At 38.3% G+C, this 21,801-nt stretch overlaps 1 protein-coding gene across 5 annotated transcripts in view; it reads left to right on the top strand.

Moving 5' to 3' along the window:
• Positions 1-21,801, top strand: part of Rit2 (Ras like without CAAX 2) — a 354,330-nt gene that overhangs the window by 75,038 nt on the left and 257,491 nt on the right. For 3 of the 5 annotated variants that reach the window (XM_005065318.4, XM_040758000.1, XM_040758001.1), the window contains exon 2: positions 8,459-8,515. The exons of 1 other annotated variant lie outside the window; for it this stretch is intronic. In XM_005065318.4, the coding sequence (XP_005065375.1) occupies positions 8,459-8,515 (57 nt within the window). The remainder of the gene's footprint in view (positions 1-8,458; positions 8,516-21,801) is intronic. One more of the 5 variants, XM_040757998.1, reaches the window with a different exon arrangement.

Genomic DNA, 21,801 nt, shown 5'->3' with positions numbered 1-21,801 from the left:
CCTATTCCTGCATCTACTTGTCAGAATTTTCTAATTCAGAAGTTTTAAAATATATGTCTTGTAATCAATACATTTGAAAGATGTAACCTGCTAATTTGCTATGGTCAACTTCTAGCTCATAGTAGAGGCTCGCTAAATGTGACAAGACTAAAGTATTTAAAAATTTTGCAGTGTACAACTTATTTTTCTCTTTTAAATTATTTAAAGACATTTTAGTTGAATGATAATCTTTGTTCTTTGTCTTCTTAGACAAATAGATTTTTAGTTGTCAAGCTGAAGAAATTTAATGAAAAGATCATTTTACAAGGAAATTAATATGTTAAGTTTAGATTACATTTGACCTATAGTTTTGATGAGAAAAATTATTTGCTAGTTTTTGGAATTAAGTGTAAAGATCTAACTTCGCCGGGCCATGGTGGCACTTGACTTTAATCCCAGCACTCAGGAGGCAGAGGCAGGCGGATCTCTGTGAGTTCGAGGCCAGCCTGGTCTACAGAGTGAGTTCCAGTGAGCCTCCAAAACAATACAGAGAAACCCTGTCTCGAAAAACCAAAATTAAATAAATAAATAAATAAATAAATAAATAAATAAATAAAAGATCTAGCTTTAAGAGGTTTGTTTACTTCTTCACATACGCTGTTTTAAATGAAATCTCAATCATTTCTTTTTTTCCAATAAAGACTCATGAGCCAGATGCTGGGGTGAAACCGTGCTAGCACAGGGAGGCAGAGAAAGCACTTGGCTGACCTTCCTCTTGTGCAGGCATCACAGAAATATCTTTCTCCCATGTTGTCTCAAATCAGACTACTGTAACTCAATGTCCCCACCTTCTATTTCCTAGGCACCTCTCTCTGTCCCCCTGAATCCGTCTTACTCTCTGTGGCTTTTTCATATTCATTTTCTGTCAACTGGTTGCTTGCTCTACCTCTTGACTTATGGTTGACTTTATTTAATCCCGCTTACAATATTCAAGCAGAAATCTCTTGGATTACAGGTGTGTTCTAGGACTGAGCTACACTACAGCTAGAAACAGTTTTTTTTTCCCGGAAAATAACACAATCTTGGGTTTCATAGCATGATCAAATATCCTGTAGCACACATACATCAAGACTCAATAGTCAATGAAAAATTAATACGGGAATATTGTTGTCTTCCCAAATATGAAAAGTCTCTATACATTCTACCCAAACAGAAATACAAGCAAAGAATACAAACAAAACCATATATTTTACATATTGTGAATACCATATTACATGTAAGCAGAAAAATACAACTGAGTTTCAATAGTCTTTTAGTTCCCACCAATCTGTGATTACAGACTGCAGAGAGAAATGACATTAATCACTAACAACATAGGAGGCAAGAGAAGTATAGTGCTAACACGAACTACAGGTGAAATCAGTCATTTTAAGAACTTATCAGAGGACAGAGAGCAGAGGTCAGAGAGTTTTGGATTTGCTTGGACCACGGAAAGGGAACCCTGGTTGCCTACCCACCAGGAGAGGAAGAGACTCTTTCTACATCCACTGGAAGAAGTGATGGGAAAGAGGCAATATAAGAACACACTCAACAACAACAACAAAAAACAAATATAACACCACAAGAGTCTAGAGATTCTACACTAGTAACCTGAACACCCCAATGCGGATGAAGCAGAAGGGAATGACCTTAAAAACACCTTCATAAAAATGATAGAGGCCCTCAAAGAGGATGTGAGAAAAATTCCTCAAATAAATGGAAGAAAAAAATGCAAGAAATGGAAGAAAAAACAAACCAAAAATAAAAAAATGCAACAAATGGAGGAAAACACGAAGCAAAATACAAGAAACAATTCAAACAGTGCAAGGGTTGAAAGCTAACATAGAGACAATAAAAACCACAGTCTGAAGGAATGCTGGAAACAGAAAAACTAGGGAAATGGTCAGGGATTACAGATGCAAGCATAACCAACAGAATACAAGAGATGGAAGAGAGAATCTCAGGTGTTGAAGACACACTAGGAGAAATAGATTCATCAACCAAAGAAAATCCGACAAATCCCTAACACAAAATATCCAGGAAATATGGGACACCGTGAAAAGACCAAACTTAAGAATAATAGGTATAGAAGAAGGTGAAGAAACCCAACTCAAAGGGACAGAAAACATATTCAACAAAATCATATAAGAAAACGTTCCCAACCTAAAGAAAGACATGCCAATGAAGGTACAAGAGCTTACAGAACACCAAATAGAGTGGACCACAAAAAAGTCCCCTTGCCACATCATAATCAAGACCCCAAGCATATAGAATAAACAAAGAATACTTAGAGCAGCTAAGAAAAAAGGTCAAGCAAACCTATAAGAATTACACCTGACTTCTCCATGGAAACTCTGAAAGCCAGAAGGTCCTGGATAGATATTCTATCAATACTAAGGGACCACGGATGCAAGCCCAGACTACTATACCCAGCAAAACTTTCAATCAATACAGATGGAGAAAATAAGATATTCCATGACAAAACCAGATTTAAACAATATGTATCCACTAACCCAGCCCTACAGAAAGTTCTGGAAGGAAACTCCAACCCAAGGAAGTTAATTACAACTGGAAAAACATAGGCAATAGATAATCCCACTTTACCAAAAGCCAAAAGAGAAAAGGGGTGGAAATCTACATACAATTCTACCAAGAACAACCATTCCAATCAAATGTCATTAATATCCCTCAATATTAATGGTCTTAACTTTCCCATAAAAAGGCACAGGCTAACAGAATGGATTCAAAGACAGAACCCATCCTTCTGCTGCATACAAGAAACACACCTCAGCTTCAAAGACAGATGTTACCTAAGAGTTAAGGGTTGGGAAAAGCTTTACCAATCAAATGGACCCAAGAAACAAGCAGGGGTAGCAAGCCTAATAACTAATAAACTAAACTAGACTTTAAACTGAAATCAACCAAAAGAGATGAAGTAGTTCATTTTATATCACTGGAAAAATCTACCAAGATGAAGTCTCGATTCTGATGCCCCAAACACAAAGGCAACCACATTGGTAAAAGAAACATTACTAAAACTCAAACCACACATAAAACCTCACACACTTATAGTGGGAGACTACAACACCCCACTCTCACCACTAGACAGGACTAACGAAGGAACTAACAGAAGTTATGACCCAATTGGGTTTGACAGACATCTACAGAACATTCCATACAAACAGAAAAGAATATACCTTCTTCTCAGCACCACATGGAACCTTCTGAAAAATTGACCACATACTTGGCAACATATCAAACCTCAACAGGTACAAAAAATTGGAATAACTCCATGTATCTTATCAGACCACCATGTTTTAAAGTTAGAGTTCAACAACAACACAAATAGCAGAAACCCTACAAACTCATGGAAATTGAATAATGCACAATTGCACCACTCCTGGGTCAAAAAAGAAATAAAAAAGAAATTAAAGACTTCCTAGAATTCAATGAGAACGATGACACAACATACCCAAACTTATGGGACACTTTGAAAGCAAACAGTAAAGTTCATAGCACTAACTGCCCACATGAATAAACTGGAGAAAAGTTACACTAGAGAACTAACAACACAACTGAAAGCTCTAGAACACAAAGAAGCAAACTCACCCAACAGGAGTAGATGCCAGGAAATAATCAAATTGAGGGCTGAAATCAATAAAGCAGAAACTAGGAAAACAATACAAAGAATCAATGTAACAAAGAGTTGGTTCTTTGAGAAAATCAACAAGATAGACAAACCTTTATCCAAACTCACCAAACAGCAGAATGTGAACATGCGCGTTAACAAAATCAGAAATGAAAATGGGGACATCACAATGGACACTGAGGAAATCCAGAGAATCATCTGTTCATACTTTGAAAACTTGTACTCCACAAAATTCGAAAATTTAAAGGAAATGAACAACTTTTTGGATAGCTATCACCTTCCAAAATTAAATCAAGAACAGATAAGCAATTTAAGTAGATCCATAACCTCTAAGGAAATAGAAGCAGTCATTAAAAGTCTCCCAACCAAAAAAGGCCCAGGGCCAGATGGCTTCAGTGCAGAATTTTACCAGAAATTCAAAGAACAGCTTATACCAATTCTCCTGAAAATATTCCATGTAACAGAAGCAGAAGGGTCTTTGCCAAACTCTTTTTACGAAGCTTCAATAACATTGATACCCAAGCCACACAAAGACACAACTAAAAAAGAGAATTTCAGACCAATTTCACTCATTAAAGTTGATGCGAAAAATACTCAATAAAATACTGGCAAATTGGATCCAAGAACACATCAGAAAACTCATCCACCTTGATCCTTACCCTCCCTGGGGAATGATGTTGGGAATGTCCTGGGTCGGGGGAGGCTGGTGAAGGGACAAGGGAGGAGGGGTGGGAGAGAGAGCTGGGATTGACATTTGAAGCATTCATGTTTTTAACTCAAACACATAAAAAAGAAGAAATTTTCACTCCTAACTGACAAATACCGAAACCCAGCCTGGAAGTTCATATTCACAGTGGTCAGAGGTGCTGGGTGGTGAGCGGTGAAACGATCCTCTGCTTCTGAGAGGGAGATATGCACACAGAAGGCTAGGTCATTGCATAGGTGTGGCTGGGAAGGAAATTAAATATCATACTAAAAAGAATGAGGAAAGAGGCGTCCACACCCATCTGTTAATGCGTCCCAAGTGTACATCGTGCACAGAATAGCCATATCATAGCTGGATTTTGATACACAGGTTGGATGTTCCAGCGCCACAGTTTCCACTGTCTGCATGCAGGGTTTTGGCCAAGACTGTCAGAAATTCTATGAAATTCTGTCCTTTCCTTGGCATTCTGATCCCGGGTAATATCCATGGCTTCTACCATGCTTGATAGTGAAGAGACTGACGCGGATCATAAGATGTAGACTGGCAATGACTAACCACAAGTAAATGTTTGAAGGTGACAAAGTCATCTATTATTCAGTTTAAGTGTATTGTGGAAATTTTAACTATTTCAAATAAGTAAGTGCTGTAAAATTAAGTGCTTATTGTTGAGGCAAGATCTGGTTCATACTGAGAGTGTTCTGACTTAGTCACTTTCTAAAATGTATGAGGGGTTGTCCTGGCCTCAATGTTGGATTTCTCTTTTAGAAGTGTTTTTTGGTATTTTAAGGAAAAGTAAAGATACACGTGTGGTAAGCTCTGGGGTAAATGTTTATAAATTTACATGCCACATTAAGTTTTCATGCTTCAATATTTTCTCTATTTCCTTTTTTTGGAGGGGGATGGTTTCAAGACAGGGTTTCTCAGTGTAACCTTGTCTGTCCCGGAATTCACTCTGTAGACCAGGCTGGCCTCGAATTTACAGAAATTCGCCTGCTTCTGCCTCCCGAGTGCTGGGATTAAGGTTGTGAGCTACCAAACTCGCGGCTTTATTCGTTGTCTTATGACTGAACACAAGTGATCAAGTTTCTTACTTTGCTGCATTGAACTTGTTCATGCACAGGATTAAAATAACTAAGCATTGCTCTCCAAAGGATCTATTCCTCCTCACAAACATAAATGGTAAGGCAAATGCTTGAAAACCTAACTCCTAAAACCCAAGTTTGAATTGAGATTTTAGCTGCTCTCAAGTTGCATTGTTCGTAAATGTCCTGGGTTCTGATTAAAAGGCTGATTCCTAAATTATGCTGGGATTTTTTCAGTGTAACTGTTCCTACTGTGTCCTGCAGATCCCTGTAATATCAACACTGCTTATATGGATAAGTAGACAGAAAGAAGAGTCAAAGTGTGGAGGGAGGCTGTCTGCCTAGGCAGAAAAATCTCTGCCAGGGCCATGAATGAACTTCCAATCACTTCTTGTTAAAGAGCAAATCATCCCTGGGTAAATAGGGAATATTAGATAGAAACTGTACACATCTACTGTCTACTTATGTCATAAATGAAAATTTCATTCATCAATGTACCTTTCTTATTTCAGAAAAGGGTAGTGTTTCAGAACTGTGCCTTCCTTTCTCAGGAAGCCCAGAGTTTCTCTTAATTACTAGTTTGAAAAGCACCATTTGTATGTAAATATAACACACACACACACACACACACACACACACACACACACACACACACGCGCGCGCGCACACACACACACACAAATATATTACAACATAAATATTTAGGGATTCTTTTTCATGATTTTTTTGCTTATTATTGCCCTAAATAGAAAATGGCTATTAAAAGTTCCTTAGATGTCCATTTCAAAAACATTAAAGAAACTTTTACACATCAGTCTGATAAAATTATGTTTTTGAAGTTTTGGAACCAATAAAAACTGATTCCAATTTCTTTGGTTCTGTCTAGGTGGCAGGCCAGAGCATTTGATAATTGAAGAGTTATTTTTAATTATCCAATAAACAGCAGGCTTCCATTAAAGCCAGCACCCAAGCATCTAAACATATGCTCTATGTTCTTATAAACAGCTGCAGCAGTTGATTCCGACAGATTATTTTTGATATTAACCCTATGATTCTCAAGTTTAATGTTTAAGTATACCAATCAGTTTTTAAAGTGATGATGTGTTTTTCATTTAGATGTGTTCTGACTTTTTAGCCTCTACACTCTTCCCAAATATATGGTAGTTAATTAACATGATTATGTAAATGTTTTCTGATAGTTCAGGAAGCTTTTATGCATACCACATACTGACAGATTTTAGATATAAAAGGTTAAATATATTGCTCAAATAGTGTGATATTTGAGATGACATGTTGAGCCTCACTAGTACTTTTACAGAACTGGAAAGCAGGTACACCAGCAAAACCCTATCTTGTTAAGGTTCTATTACAATAGAAGAAAAACATAAAGGTGTGGAACTGAGACACAGAATACAGAAAGAGCTGCAGAGAGTTAAATTAAAGAGACTTAAAGTTCCGTGGCCAGGATGGAGGCAGTGGATGGAACACTGTGGAGGGCTGGGATGGACACAGCCAAAGCAGATTCAGGGGATTTCTGCTGGGAGAAGGCAAGGGGATCAGCTCTCCTGCTGCGTAGATTGAAGACGCTACTGAGATTTTATATTAGGTATTTTTGCATAGCTGTAGCTAATACCAGAGAGAACAGCTTCAAGGAGGAAATACTTCCTCTGCTCTGGTTTCAGATTGTGTATCCTATGTTTGCATGGCCCCATGGCGCTGGGGAAAACACTGTGGTGACAGCTTTCTGGTGGAGGCCATTCTTCACCCGATGGACAGGAGGCATAGGCTGGGAAAGGCCTGGAGACAAATACCACACTTCCAGCGGTTCCTTTCCGCAAGCTAGGTTCCCCCTAACAACGTTTTCACAGCCTCCCAAGCCAGTGGCACCAGCTGGGGATAGAAAATTTGTCCCATGGCCCTGAAAGAACATTTCATATTCAAATGATCATCAGATGTAAACGGTGGGCATCTCTCCAAGCAGGATCAACACAATTCTTGTCAGAACTGAATTACCGAAGAAATACAACACAGAAGTTCAAAAGCTGAGGTTCAGATGAGAAGAGGCTTAAGATAAGCCTGGTCCAGTGTTGGTCAGAGAGTTGGATCGGTTAACACTGGCACTATTCTAGACCATGTGGCGAAGGCTTGTTCAAGGGGCGTGTCTCAGGAGGTTTGAGCACAAGACACACACTTGGCTTGAGAGATAGGATGACCATGAAAAATCCTACAGTCTGAGACTATTTTCAAGACCATGGTCTTTACGTGAGTTGTCAGTGACAGGCCTCTGGATGACTGTTATGGTACCATTGTGACTTACTTACTTACATTGTAAGTAAGAATTTACAGAAGGAAAGCAGTTTATAGGATAAGACTCTGAGCTAGGGCTAGACACATTGGAAAGGTGTTTCATGGAAACTGGGTATTTGTATGGAGGATGTAAGAGGGAAAGGATCTAAAGATATTCTCAACATTGTAGCCTAAAGAAGCTAAATGGATTTGTCCTAAGACATATGTTTGGCAAATAGATGTGCATTCCTTTATTCTGCTGATACAGGGTGAGGGTATTTTATTTCAGTTTTGCATGTACAGCATCTTCCAAGTTGAGATGACAGACTGCCCAACTTATTATTAGTTGTTCAGTTAGATGCCAGATTCTGACCACTCAGCTGGTGACAGAGACATAGATTCATCCGGTATCATGAAACTCAGAGCCAAAAAGATCCCAGAAACTTCTTGAAAACCATCAACTAACTAGAGCTAACTGTGAAGCCCCAGGGATTGAAATACACTTAAACTTCGAAATATTTACTACAAATACACAGTATAGACTTTTTTGTTTTTCATAACTATGTGTTGTTACTATCATTATCATGTGTTAGCTAATGCCATTTAATTTATGTAGTCACTCATAAAAGAGAGCTACTTACCAGAAAATATTAAAATATAGAGCTATGTTGATGAACAATTCATAGGTAAGGGCTGACTATGTTTTTTTTCCGTCAGCAGTGACAATGCAGTTTATAAGCCACCAGTTCCCAGATTATCATGACCCCACGATTGGTAAGTGAAAACTGATTTTCTCATCTAGCTCAAGTAGATACACTGTAAATAAGTGATTTTTAAAGAACTGTTGGTATGCTAGAGAATAAAAGTATAATTTGTTCTATCACCAAGCAATATACACATGAATTCATGTGTATAAATTTCTGAGTTATGAGAGTATTTGTCCTTCCTTCCCATAATGCAGTTCCAAATTTTATGCTTTGTTCAAGTTATTCTGGTAAATGATGGTTGAAATCCATTATGCTGATTTCTGGATTCACTAATGGATATTTTCCATTAGAAAAAATGAATTAAAAACCTTTGCTCTGAGTTCTATAATTGATGTGATTACATATACACTTGATCACATTTTCAGTCTCTGGTATCCTATTGTAGAATTAGTTGCTTTCCTTAAGGGTGCATTTGGAGAAGCATTTAAATCTAGGTGTAATTTCACTCAGCATCCTTGAATCTAGATGTGGAAACTGAGACACGGCGACTCCAAGTATGATTTGTGCCAGCATGCTTACTTCCTCTAGTGTAGTTTTCTCCCCCAGCGTAGCAGTAGAGAAACTCGGCTGCGAGGAACAAACTTTCCCCCCTTGTTGGAAGCAAGAAAGATGCCTTTAAAGTTGTTTCACTCATTCAGAAAACGGCTTTAGAAAGTACTGGGAACTCTTAAGTGGAGTCCTCCATCACATCCTTGGGTTAGAAATGCCTTAAGCACAGGACTGCACTAAGCTTTACTTTCTTTTACTTTACTTTTTTTTCTGTGAGCAACAGAACAGCAGGGCTCCTCACATAAGGGCTTGCTGGCTGGATGAAAGCGCTTCTCTCTCATCATTTTCCATTCCGGGTCACTTCCCTCGCTTCCTCTCTCAGGGTGAAGAGTTATTGTGCAGAAGTAAGGTCTCCTAGTTTTTAATTTTCATCAGGAAATTTTGATTCAAGGTTTTATTTGACACAGAATTATCTTTTTGATAATACTTCTACACTCCTGTTAATTCTACAGAATATACGGATGAATTATGTTGCTGAAATAATCAAAATGCATTGGCTTTATTTTTAAGATTCATTTATCTTATTTTGTGTATGAATGCTTTGCCTGCGTACATGCATGTGTGTTACATGTGTGTCTGGAGCCCACAGAGGCCAAAAGAAGGCACCAGAAACCCTGGACTTGCAATTATGGGTGGCTCTGGACAATCCTGGGTCCTAGAAAGTGAACCCTGGACCTCTGCAAGGGCAGCGAGTGCTCTTAACTGCAGAGCTTTCTTTCCAGCCCCCAATATGCTACCTTTAAAAAGTCTAATAGTTCTTTGAGACATCCTCTCAGGTTAACTGAATTAATAGGATTTAAGTATAGCAAACTGACAGATGGATTGTCTAAGGAATTGAATTTCTCTTCTGAAATAATCACTTTGTGTAGTGATTTAGGAGTGGTCAGCTTCAGGGACTGATTGTTACTCTCAGCTGATATTTGAAACACCTTAATTTTGGAATTCTGTTAGTTTTTTTTGTCATGCACTTTCAGTTGTAGACAAGGGGACTCTCTGACTAAAGACTCCAAATCTTTCATGTTGCTGGAAAACTCAGTAATATAATATATAATATATGATCTCACAAGTGTACTTTGCTACTCATTATTTTTCATCTTTTGTGTTCTGGATGTGCTGGTATTGCATAAACTGGCCTTACATACAAGTCCTTCATGTATAATATAAATGCCGGAATAAGGTAAAAGATGTAAATACATTATCAGGGTCTCCTTTATAAGGAATAAATGTGACATGTATGGTGATGACTTGCAGATAGACTGTGAGAGCATCCATTTCTTGAGATTAGGCTACTTGGACATTCAGTGCTAACAGACTAAATTATACTTTTATCTAGAGGTAAACAAGATAGTGTTCAAATGGAAACAGCAGTTTATGGCTTTCAATTCGACTCTCCCATCATCTCATTTCTTGGCTCTGTAATGGGATACTGGTTAACAATTTTCCATTGTTATCCTGATGGCAGAAGGTGAAAGGCTTAAACAATTTGCTTTGTGTCTGTTCCAGCTGCTTAGCTGTACTTTGGCTGATGACTTAATGTCTTCTCCAGGGGAAATTCATGTTAGCATAGCTTGAATATCTTACAGATTAGAGAAGAATAACACTCATCATGGATACTTATCTCATTACTGAGAAAGGAAAGGAATACTTTCTGTGCTTATCCAAATATATTTGCCATTGGATATGTTTTTCTGAAATAAGAGAATTAGTTTGTTGATCTTTTTTTTGCCCTCACCTTCTACTTAGTATAATCTTTCTTTCCAAAATTATCAAGTTGATATTTTTTTAGATTCTCCATAAAACTAAAGTTAGGAATATTGATTATTGTCAGTGTTGTTCTCAAAGGAAGGATTCTGCTCCATATCTGGTCTCACGTTCAAAGTTAGTAACCAGTGATTTCCATTTCTCAGGTTTATAGAAGATAGCTATGGTATGAACGTTTAAAGTCGGCTCAGTTTTCTAATGGGAAAAAAAACTCCATGCAAGAATCACATTAGTAATAATAGAGCAGAATATAGTTAGATGGAAGTTGAAAGGTAACATATCTAAGCTTGAATTTTCACAGAATAACTATTTTAGAGATATTAAGAAGTAATATCCACTTTAAGATCCTGTTGTCTGAACCTTCATGTCAATAAATGAACATGCCGTATTATACAGATCTTTAGATATAACCATTGAAATGTCCAACATTGAGAAAAGTTTGCATTTCTACTCTACAAAACAATCTTTTTGACCTACATAAAAATATAAATATCATAGTATAAATCTTCAAGGACTTTCAGTTCAGTAAGAGAAGTTAGGAAAAATTATAGGGACATTTTTTTCTCTTTGGAGTCAGTCAGTGGGAGAGGAAAGCAGTGAGAGGCTTTGCTCAAGGATTTGGAAAGGGCGGAGAAGTATGGTGTCCACCTCTCCAAGATCTGCTTGCTATGAACTAGGTTGATGTGTCATGATCTACAGGCACACATCCAGAATTCAGAAGTCCTCCTTCTGAAAGACCCTGGCCCAGTCTAAACAGGCAGCTGAGGCTTATGGAAAATTCCGTTTCCCCACAGCTGAATAGTCATTGCTATCAGAGGGGAGCTCAGTTCAAGGTCCCCACAGCTGAATAGTCATTGCTATCAGAGGGGAGCTCAGTTCAAGGTCCCCACAGCTGAATAGTCATTGCTATCAGAAGGGAGCTCTGACCAGATGGCCAGCTCAGCAAGATTGGGCAAGCACAGAGACCTATTGTTCCTCAGATAGGGCCAAGGCCGAGACTTGAGTTCCAAGAAAAACCTCAAAACCTCAATTGCCCTCGTTCTGAGCCCTAGCCTCATTTAAATTGCCCAATCAGGGTCCTGTTACTAGGCTTCTCGCTTCTGTACTGCGCTTTTTACTATAAAAGAACCCCTGAGTCCCCAGCTCGGGGCTCTCAGTTCCCGAGACTGAGACGCCCCGGGTACCCGTGTATTATCAATAAAGCCTCTTGCTGTTGCATCCAAGCTCGTGGTCTCATTGTTCCTTGGGTTCGGGTCTCCTTTCCGTGAAAGTATCCCTATTGGGGTCTTTCACTTCAAGATGGCTTTTCAGGGAATTCTGGAATACTTAGAGAATTATGAGAAAACAGCCTAGGATTGCTTGTAAATATATGCTCTTTAGTTGTAATGAAATTTAAGTCTTACTACACACAGTTATAATAGGCAAGATGCGGCTTTTTTTTAATGAAATAAAAGATGAATTCCCTTAAAGACAAAACACAAACATACACGTCAAGCTTTTATTTGTAGACTAGGCATTTTAGTCCACATCACTGTTTATTGGTACCTTTATAGATTTTGAATTGTTTTCATTCATGATTACTGTTATTTTCTAGAAGACAGAGGCAAAACACCAGGAACTCAAGCGCCTGACTCAACTAATTAACAAAGTTGAACACAAAAAGTCTCAGCTAGCCTTCCCTGGATACGACGATGTTAGGTGATGGAGCCCTGAAGGATTTGTGTTTCCTGTACATAGAGAGTGTTTTGATTTTGAGTAAATTGTGTATTAATCAGTGATTGTCTCCCTCCCTCTGCCATCACAACAAGGTACAATATTAAACATGCTATATACTGAGCTCAAAGAGAATGTATGTCTTTCTAGTACTCCTGTAAAGTTGGGGAAGATAACGAACAAATGAGAATATGTGATGAGATAATTGCATTAAAAATCCTGAGGTATGGGAGAAGGACAGCTTAGTATGTCATAAGACCTCAGGGTGGAAATATACTTTATTAAAAGACAAAATTCAGCAATCTAAAGAACGAATTGGCTTTCATTTACTATCCACTTATGAATCAACAATCCTCCTTGCTGAAAAACTGGGTAAGAACTCATAGTAATCAATGTGAGAACAATGGCTTTGGCACTGATTGGAGAGAAAAGTAGAACAGAATAAACTGCTGATTGTGTAACATCAACTTATTTCATGCTATTCTTTTTGTAGGGTTAAAGCACAGTTGATCTCCTTATACTAATACACTGATTGAGGTAGACAACTTTTCACGGCTAGTGATTGGCATGAAGAAAATTTCATCGAAAAATTAAAAATATTATACACATGCCACTAAATTTTTCTGCTGACTTTTTTCATCCTCCTGATTTTCCTCTTTATTCAATATCAAAATATTCATAAGGTATTTTCCACGCATTATACAAGATCCCAGAGTCAGCTCTGTAGAGAAATAGGAAGGAATTATTTTTTATTGAGATTCCTTACTTTGCTTTCCCCCCTTGTGTCTAAGAGCTGATTGTGTCTTTTTATTGGGAACCCTGTTGTCCATTTCTTTCTCATTGCATTATGTTGAATTGAGCTCATTATATTAATGCAGGACACAATTTAGTTAAGTTGGCCGTAAGGACCTATTCAATTCTCTCTTTTTTTTAAGCTGCTCTTCCTGTGGAAGGAAAACAACTTGAATAAACCAGAATCAGTCATGACATAGTTATCCCAACTGCTGTAGCATTTACTTGGTTTTCACAGAACAGAAATGCAGGGCACCAACTTTCTGGCTGTATTTATTTATTTTTAAGGAAGACATTCTCATAGTTGAATAGATTGAAAATGCTTTCCTTCTTGTAGTGTTTGAGACCATAATTTCACTTACATACCATGATTACTGCATACTACGTTCACCCAAAAGATTCATATTCTTTCTGAGCAATTGGCAAGGACTGTAACAAGCTCTATAGAAACATAATAAAATAAACACATATTACTTGGCATGCTTCTCTAAATACAGAGTTCATTTAAGTGGCAAAGTACTTGATGATAGGGCCAGGGCATCTGCAGAGCACAGTGAATATTAATGTGCGAAGCACAACCATGAAAAAATAGTGCAATTAACCAGCATGGAGTAAATTTACTACATTATTTATGTGTCTCAGTATCTCTGGTAGAATAAAACCTTTCTAAAGTGGACTTAGAGAAATAGTATGGTTTCTATAACACTAAAATGTCCTACTTAGCATCTAAAATGTGCACTAATAGATTCACTTCTTTGTGTCACTAGAAAATCCCTGTTAAAATGTAAGTACTCAGGGTAGGGACTAGCATAGATTAATGAATTAGCATAGATTAATGAATCTAATTATTCTACAGAGTAAAACAAATCTGCATTCTAGAAAGCACAGCTGAAGAGATTGTTTTGAGGGCTGGAGAGAGCAGAATATTGTTTTTATTATTATTATTTATTACATTTTTAAAAATTAGAAACAAACTGGCTTCATATGTCAATCCCAGTTCCCTCTCTCTCCCCTCCTCCCACACCAGCCTCCCCAGCCTTCCCCCATCCCAACTCCCTTCCCCATAGGGCAAATTCAGAGTCTGTCCTTTTGTTCAGGGCAGGGCCTAGGCACTCCTCCAAGAGTCCAGGCTGAGAGAGCATCCCTCTTTGTGGTGTGGACACATAAAGTCCATTTATATGTCAGGTATAAATACTGATCTACTGCCCAGGACCCCATAGATTGAGATTGTCCAGGCCTCTTTACTGATACCCACATTCAGGGGGGTCTGGATCAGTCCCATGCTGGCCTCCTGGCTGTGGTTCTGGGGTCCAAGAGCTCATCCTTGTTCAGGTCAGCTGTTTCTGTTGGTTTCACCAGCCCAGACTTGATCCCTATGCTCATCAGTCCTCTCTCTTTGTCACTGGGTTCCAGAGGTTCAGTTAAGGTGTCTGCTTCTGCTTCCGCCAGTTACTGGATGAAGAGAGGGGCATTTAAGGTAGAGCAATAAGACAACAAAAGGAGATCAAGGGGATACAAATTGGAAAGGAAGAAGTCAAACTTACACTATTTGCAGATGATATAATAGTTTACATAAGTGACTAGAAAAACTCTACAAGGGAACTCTTACAGCTGATAAACACCTTCAGAAATGTGGCAGGATACAAGGTTAACTGAAAAAAAATCAGTAGTCCTGTTATATATGGATGATAAGTGGGCTGAGAAAGAAATCAGAGAAACATTACCCTTTATAATGGCCACAAACAACATTAAATGTCTGGGGACAGTGCTAACCAAACAAGTGAAAGATCTGTATAGCAAGAACTTTGAGTCTCTAAAGAAAGAAATTAAAGAAGATACCATAAAATGGAAAGATATCCCATGCTCTTGGGTTGGTAGGATCAACATAGTAAAAATGGCAATCACACTGAAAGCAATCTACAGATGTAACGCAATTCCAGCACAATTCTTCACAGACCTTGAAATGACAATAATCAACTTTATATGGAAAAACAAAAGACCCAGGATAGCCAAAACAACCCTGTTCAATAAAGGAACCTCCAGAGGCATCACCATTCCTGACTTCAAACTCTATTATAGAGCTATAGTCCTGAAAACAGCTTGGTATTGGCACAAAAATAGACAGGTAGACCAATGGAATCCAATTGAAAACCCTGATTTTAACCCATACACCTATGAAGACTCGATTTTTGACAAAGAAGCTAAAATTATACAATGGAAAAAAGAAAGCATCTTCAACAAATGGTACTATCATAACTGAATATTGACATGTAGAAGCACAAAACTTAAGTCCAAATGGATCAAAGACCTCAACATAAATACAGCCACACTGAACCTCTTAGAAGAAAAAGTGGGAGGTACTCTTGAATGAATTGGTACAGGAGACATCTTCCTGAACATAACTCCAGTAGCACAGACACTGAGATCGACAATTAATTAGCAAATGGAACCTCCTGAAACTAAGAATCTTCTGTAAGGCAAAGAACACAGTGAACAAGACAAAAAGGCAGCCCACAGATTTGGGAAAAGATACTCACTAACCCCATATTTGAGAGAGTAGAATATTGCTATTATGAAGGATGGAGGCTATGAAATAATTTTGGATGGAGATCAAGGTGAACTTGAAGGACTATGTTAAGCAATGATCCCTCCATGTTTGAGCAGAGGGAAAGGAAATTCACATGGAATCTAGCAGGTTGGAGATTTGATTCTATCTTCATGGAACTTCTCACTTGTTTGCCAAGCTCCAGGAAACCTGGCTTTCTTTTAGTTTAAGTATACCCAGTAACCCTTTCCTGCCCCTCTCACTAACATGCATTCCTGTAACTCTGAGTAATTTCTTTACTTTTTAGCAAGCAAGCTTCAGTTCAACTTTTAGATCAACACATGGATGTAAATGCTTGGAGAAGAAGGATTCCACTCCAGTGGTTACTCAACGTCCACCTCTCTACCTCTCTGTATAAACTGCTCTTAACAGTAGACATGGCTGACTCCTCTTGGATTTTATATACCATTTTAACTTGGCACCCAAGATGCCAGGCTCTTTTTCTTTTCTGCAACCTTTTTATTAGTGTCTCTGGCAACCTGTTTCCTATCTTTTCATCCCATATTTCTCCCTGAATTTCCCTGCTTCTTTGTCTACCTTCCCACTGAGCTTTCCTATTTAGAATTCGGGTGGCTTATGGTACTGGCCACAAGCTCCCCTTAGTTTTCCTTTACACTTTTGGTAAGAGCGGACATATTGACCAAGTCCTGTGAAGTCCATGAGGATGAGATAACAAGTTCATGATTTGATAAGGGCTTGGCTACAGCTCAATGGTAAGCAACCTGCCTGGCATTTTAAAGGCCTTTTTTTCAGTCCACAAACTGAAAAATAAATTAACAAGAAGATCTTCAAGGGCAGAATGCATTGCCTACCTGATTTAATGCCTTGTTGTTGGACCTCACTCATTTGATTTTGTCGCCACTGGCCTCATTCTCCCTGGAGTGTGCCAAATGCTTGCTCATCCTGGCATGCTCGCATTTGGTCACCTTTTCTGGGAAAGCACTTCAGTGTTTAGTGCTGACTTCCTTACCGCTTCAAATATTTGCTTCAGGGTCCAAATGCTTCTTTTCAGTCAAATGTACCCTAGCCATCATCATAACTACTGATAACACTGATCATCTGTTTTTCACAGATGTGTGTTCATGCATACATATATTCATTGATTAAATCCTTATCTAGGTTCTGTAAGTGAGAGAACACATAGAGTATTTGTCTTTTTGTGTCTGACTTATTGCTATTTGTTTCTTATAATATGTGCTGCAGTCTTACTTAGCACTTTTCTAAATGAAAACAATGTCTGAATTCATAACTAAAGACTCACTAGTTTCTGGTTCATGGAAGATAGGCCAAGAAACTGGGTAACAGAATGACAAAAGTATTCACTGGTCCATCAACTTCAATGTTAGTATGTATCTCTGATCTTTCTCATTTGCAAGAAGGTGATGTTGCTATTTCTCTTGATGGTTATGAGGGATAATATAGGTTTAACTGCTTCACACACTGCTTGAGATGAATTGTGTACTTGACTTCTTCAGTAGAATTCAACTGAAGACCTGGAAATAATGGTGAAAACAAAAGCTGCCAGGTAGAAGACACCTATGTTATGCAGTCTTTTGGGAAGTTCAGAATATCCATCCATTGTATATGAAAAGGAACCAGAATATCACTCTATTGCCTTATATTTCTACCATTTCAGCTTGAATTCTATAAAGAACTTATGAATACCATAAATTTTTTCTCAGAGACAATCTGTGAATGGAGAACAAATTGTAATGGAAATTTCTGTTTCTACTTGCTGTGTGAAGTCTCTTTCAGAAAGCTTGATGTGTAGAGCAGATCAGCCATATGACAGTATTCTCATACGTAATATGAAAGATGCTTAGGAGATATCAAGTCAGTTCAAGGAAATTAGTAGAACTGAAAGCTTAATCATGCCAGGCTGTGGGTATGTGTCACATCCTAACAGATTGCAGTAGTCATCCAAGGAACAATACTTTACAGTCTTCCTCATGCCCCCAAAAGAAAGGATCTAGGTCAGTCTGAGAATTAAAAAGAATCTTTCATTTGAATACCTTGGTAGCCATCTTTGATGACAACTATGATTCATTAAATTAAAATTACTGATGTAATATCAATTGAAATTACTGTGGTCAGGCTACACACCTAAGCAGATACACACCATGCTGTTATTTTACAGAGGGAAGCTGTGGGCCTACAGCAGAGACCAGCCTCAGCATTTTCTTTGTTTATTTGGTGATTATAATTAGGGGATATTTGTTCTCAAGTCAAGTGGCTTGTAATTATATTTTGTCTGTTATTTCAGTAATTTCTTTTTAAGGGCATGGTTAGTGTTCTATTGGCTCTTAATGAGCCAATTACATGAAGTTTGAATGAGAAAAAAAGTGTCCTTATAGTATGACCTACAAATTAGCTGATTAAAATGAAATGAAAAAGACACTGTTTAAACAATGTGACCGGTTCTAGCCAGCTGCACATTTACCTCCTCGAAGTCACACTCACACTTTTAAACGGAAAGCATAAAATGTATTTAGGAGTATAGTTAGAGCTTTATGTAGCTACTAAAACTTTCAAGCATTAATAGATCAGTAATTCAGGTCATTTGCTCAGGTTTTATGCTTTGAAATTAGTAGGCTTGGTTCCAAATCTCTTTTGTTGACCTCAAATTCAGACATTTTTAATACCTGCCTTCAAATGCATAGACTCTTTGAAGAGAATCTTTGTCAATAACTATGAATGCTTTGGATTAAAGTTTTTCATTTAATATTTTATTTTTAGATGCTTTTAAGGTCTGTTTCCAGGTGGATAATGAGAAAATATTCTGACTTTTCATATAAAAGCTGTCCAGATCAGCATATATTTCTAAAACATGAAAAGAAAACACAGAGATAGACATTCAGAAATGTTTATTTGGAATAATCTAGATAAAATTAATATCAATTAATTGTCCATGTTCTATATTTTGATGTTCATTGATTAAAGACAGTCCATAATATGTATTCTTACACAAAGGGAAGCAGTTGTCTTTAACATAAGATGTTTGCCAGATGCAAGCACTTAGATTTTGTGAGCTGAAATTTTAAAGAAGAATAAAACAAAAATCAAAACATTTTATAAATATATATATATATATATATCCTATACAAACAGAAAATGTATGATAGACAAGGAATTAATCAAATGTCAAAATAGCATAAAGGGTATGGGATAGGGGTTGGTTAAGGGCAGGGGAGGTGGGGAGAGGGAACTGGGATTGGCATGTAGTTTTTTGCTAGTTGTTGGTTCACGGTGAACCTTTGTTTTCAAGTATGTAAACTAGTGCTAAATACATTTTCCTTAAAAATAAAAACAGAACTTTCAAAGCTAAAATTAGCTGTTTTGAAAACTGTTTTAAAAAAACAGCTGTCAAGAACAATCTCTATATCAGTTATTTTTATACAATTGGAAGAGCAGCATGCACAGGGACCTTGGGAGATCTTCAAAGTCTGTCACTTAATTGAGCAGGGCCTAGGCCCTCCATGTGTGTCTAGGCTGAGAGAGTATCCCTCTATGTGGAGTAGGCTCCCAAAGTTCATTAGTGTACTAGGGATAGACCCCATAGATTGCCTGGACCTCCAAACTGACACCCATATTCAGGGGTTCTGGATCAGTCCCATGCTGGCCTCTCAGCCATCATTCTGGGATCCATGAGCTCCCCCCTTGTTCAGGTCAGCTGATTCTGTGGGTCTCTCCAGCCTGGTCTTGATCCTTTTGCTCATCACTCCTCCCTCTCTGCAACTCGATTCCAGAGTTCAGCTCAGTGTTTGGCTGTTGGTCTCTGCTTCTGCTTCCTTCATCTACTGGATGAAGGCTCTAGGATGGCATATAAGGTAGTCATCAATCTCATTATAGGGGAATGGCATTTAAGGTAGCCTCTCCACTATTGCTTAGATTCTTAGTTGGGGTCAACCTAGTTGATCTCTGGACATTTCTCTAGTGCCAGATTTCTCTTTAAACCTATAACGACTCCCTCTATTGTGGTATCTCTCTTCTTGCTCTCCTCTATTCTTCCCCTTACTCGATTTTCCTACTCCCTCATATCCTCCTCTCCCCTGCTCTTCTTCCCTTCTCTTTCTCCTAACTCCCTCTCCCTTCCCCCTCATGCTCCCAATTAGCTCAGGAGATCTTGTCCCTTTCCCCTTCTCCAGGGGGACCATGTGTGCCTCTCTTAGGGTCCTCCTTGTTTCCTAGCTTCTCTGGCGGTGTAACACTAATAACTTAGGAAATGTTACCATGTTCAAATCCAAGGGACATTTGCTAGTCTTATTTGCTGAGCTCCTAAGGATAGTGAAGAATGTTGATCATGTCACTATGGTGAGAAGCGCAGTTTTCATATGTTATCAACACCAGTTTACTGGGCCATTATTGTCTGGCTTCTGATGCGCTTGAGGCTCAGCGTGCCTTTTCTAGACGGCACATCTAAGCACTTTTAAGAATATATTGTAGACATCTTTAAACCCTGACACTCCCTCCAGTCTCAACTACCATGATTCCTCTCTCTCTCTCTCTCTCTCTCTCTCTCTCTCTCTCTCTCTCTGCCTCTCCCTCTCTCCCTCTGTCTGTCTGTCTGTCTGTCTCTGTCTGTCTCTCTCTTTGTGGTAATGACAATTAAACCCCTTTCATGTTAAGTAAGCACACATCCACACATCCACTTAACTATATCCTTAATGCCTATCACCACACATTTCATTGCCCTAGACAAGACAATGGCACCAGTTTCAGTATCTTATGTATGTTAAAATAGCTCTCAGATTACCCTGTTTTACTTCTCCACTTACACATCCAACTACATACTTAAAATTTGTATTTGGATATCTGAAAACCTTATATTTTATCTTTTCGGGTAAATTTCAGAGTTCAAACCTACATAATTCTTGTCTTGTACTAACTATGCCTTACATGCACACATGTCACTCCTGTCCGTCTGGAATTTCAAAACTAGCCCTTCAAATTCTCTATGGTTATTCCGTCTTTGACCTACTGTTGTGTGCCTTTTCCTGGAGAGACTAAAACAAATGTCTAAGACTCCAGATATGACATCAAAGAAATTATTCCATTCATGTCTAACTTAGTGAACCAGTGAGTTTGTTAGAGTCACTGACAGGGCTGTAGCTCAGGAGCCACTTAGAGGATCACGAGTGACCTAAGGGTTCCTACATCACAAACGTTTACCTTACTGTGGGTATAAACTCATAGAAGCTACATCTGTGAATCTTCCCATACAACTTAAAGGCAGCTTGAAGACTGATTAGATTGGCACTGATGATATCCTTGTGAGTTTTAGGTGTTCCTGAACCTTGTAACTTTAAGTTCATGGGTCTTTTATTTATTTATTTATTTATTTATTTATTTATTTATTTATTTATTTTTGGTTTTATGAGACAGGGTTTCTCTGTATTGTTTTGGAGGCTGTCGGTCCAACCTGGCCTCGAACTCACAGAGATCCGCCTGCCTCTGCCTCCCGAGTGCTGGGAAAGTTCATGGGTCTTATATGTTTAATTTATTTCCTGAGTATTATAAGCCTTAACCCCTCTGCCAGGGGTGGGAGTGATGCTTCAATTCAGAGGAAATAGCTTTACAACACCGGTTAATTCTGCTTCCTAAACATCCTTTAGACACATTTTCAGTTCATGACTACAACAGAGCAGTTCACAACAGAGGTACCCTCACATAGTGACACTGCTGAGACAATGTATATGTCAGCATTACAGAAGAATCTCCTTATTAAGGCTCACTATCCTACATGTGTTATCCATACTTTTAAAAGGATTGTATTGTGAACAACACAGCCCTAAACACGTTTTGCATGATTCTGCCAAGCACAGGCTGGCCTCACACTCAGAGATCCACCTGCCTCTGACTCTGGAGTACTGGGA

The sequence above is a fragment of the Mesocricetus auratus genome, unplaced genomic scaffold, assembly GCF_017639785.1.
Source record: "Mesocricetus auratus isolate SY011 unplaced genomic scaffold, BCM_Maur_2.0 Super-Scaffold_100015, whole genome shotgun sequence".
In the NCBI taxonomy this organism is placed as follows: Eukaryota; Metazoa; Chordata; class Mammalia; order Rodentia; family Cricetidae; genus Mesocricetus; species Mesocricetus auratus.
This window is presented reverse-complemented; position numbering and strand designations above follow the sequence as displayed.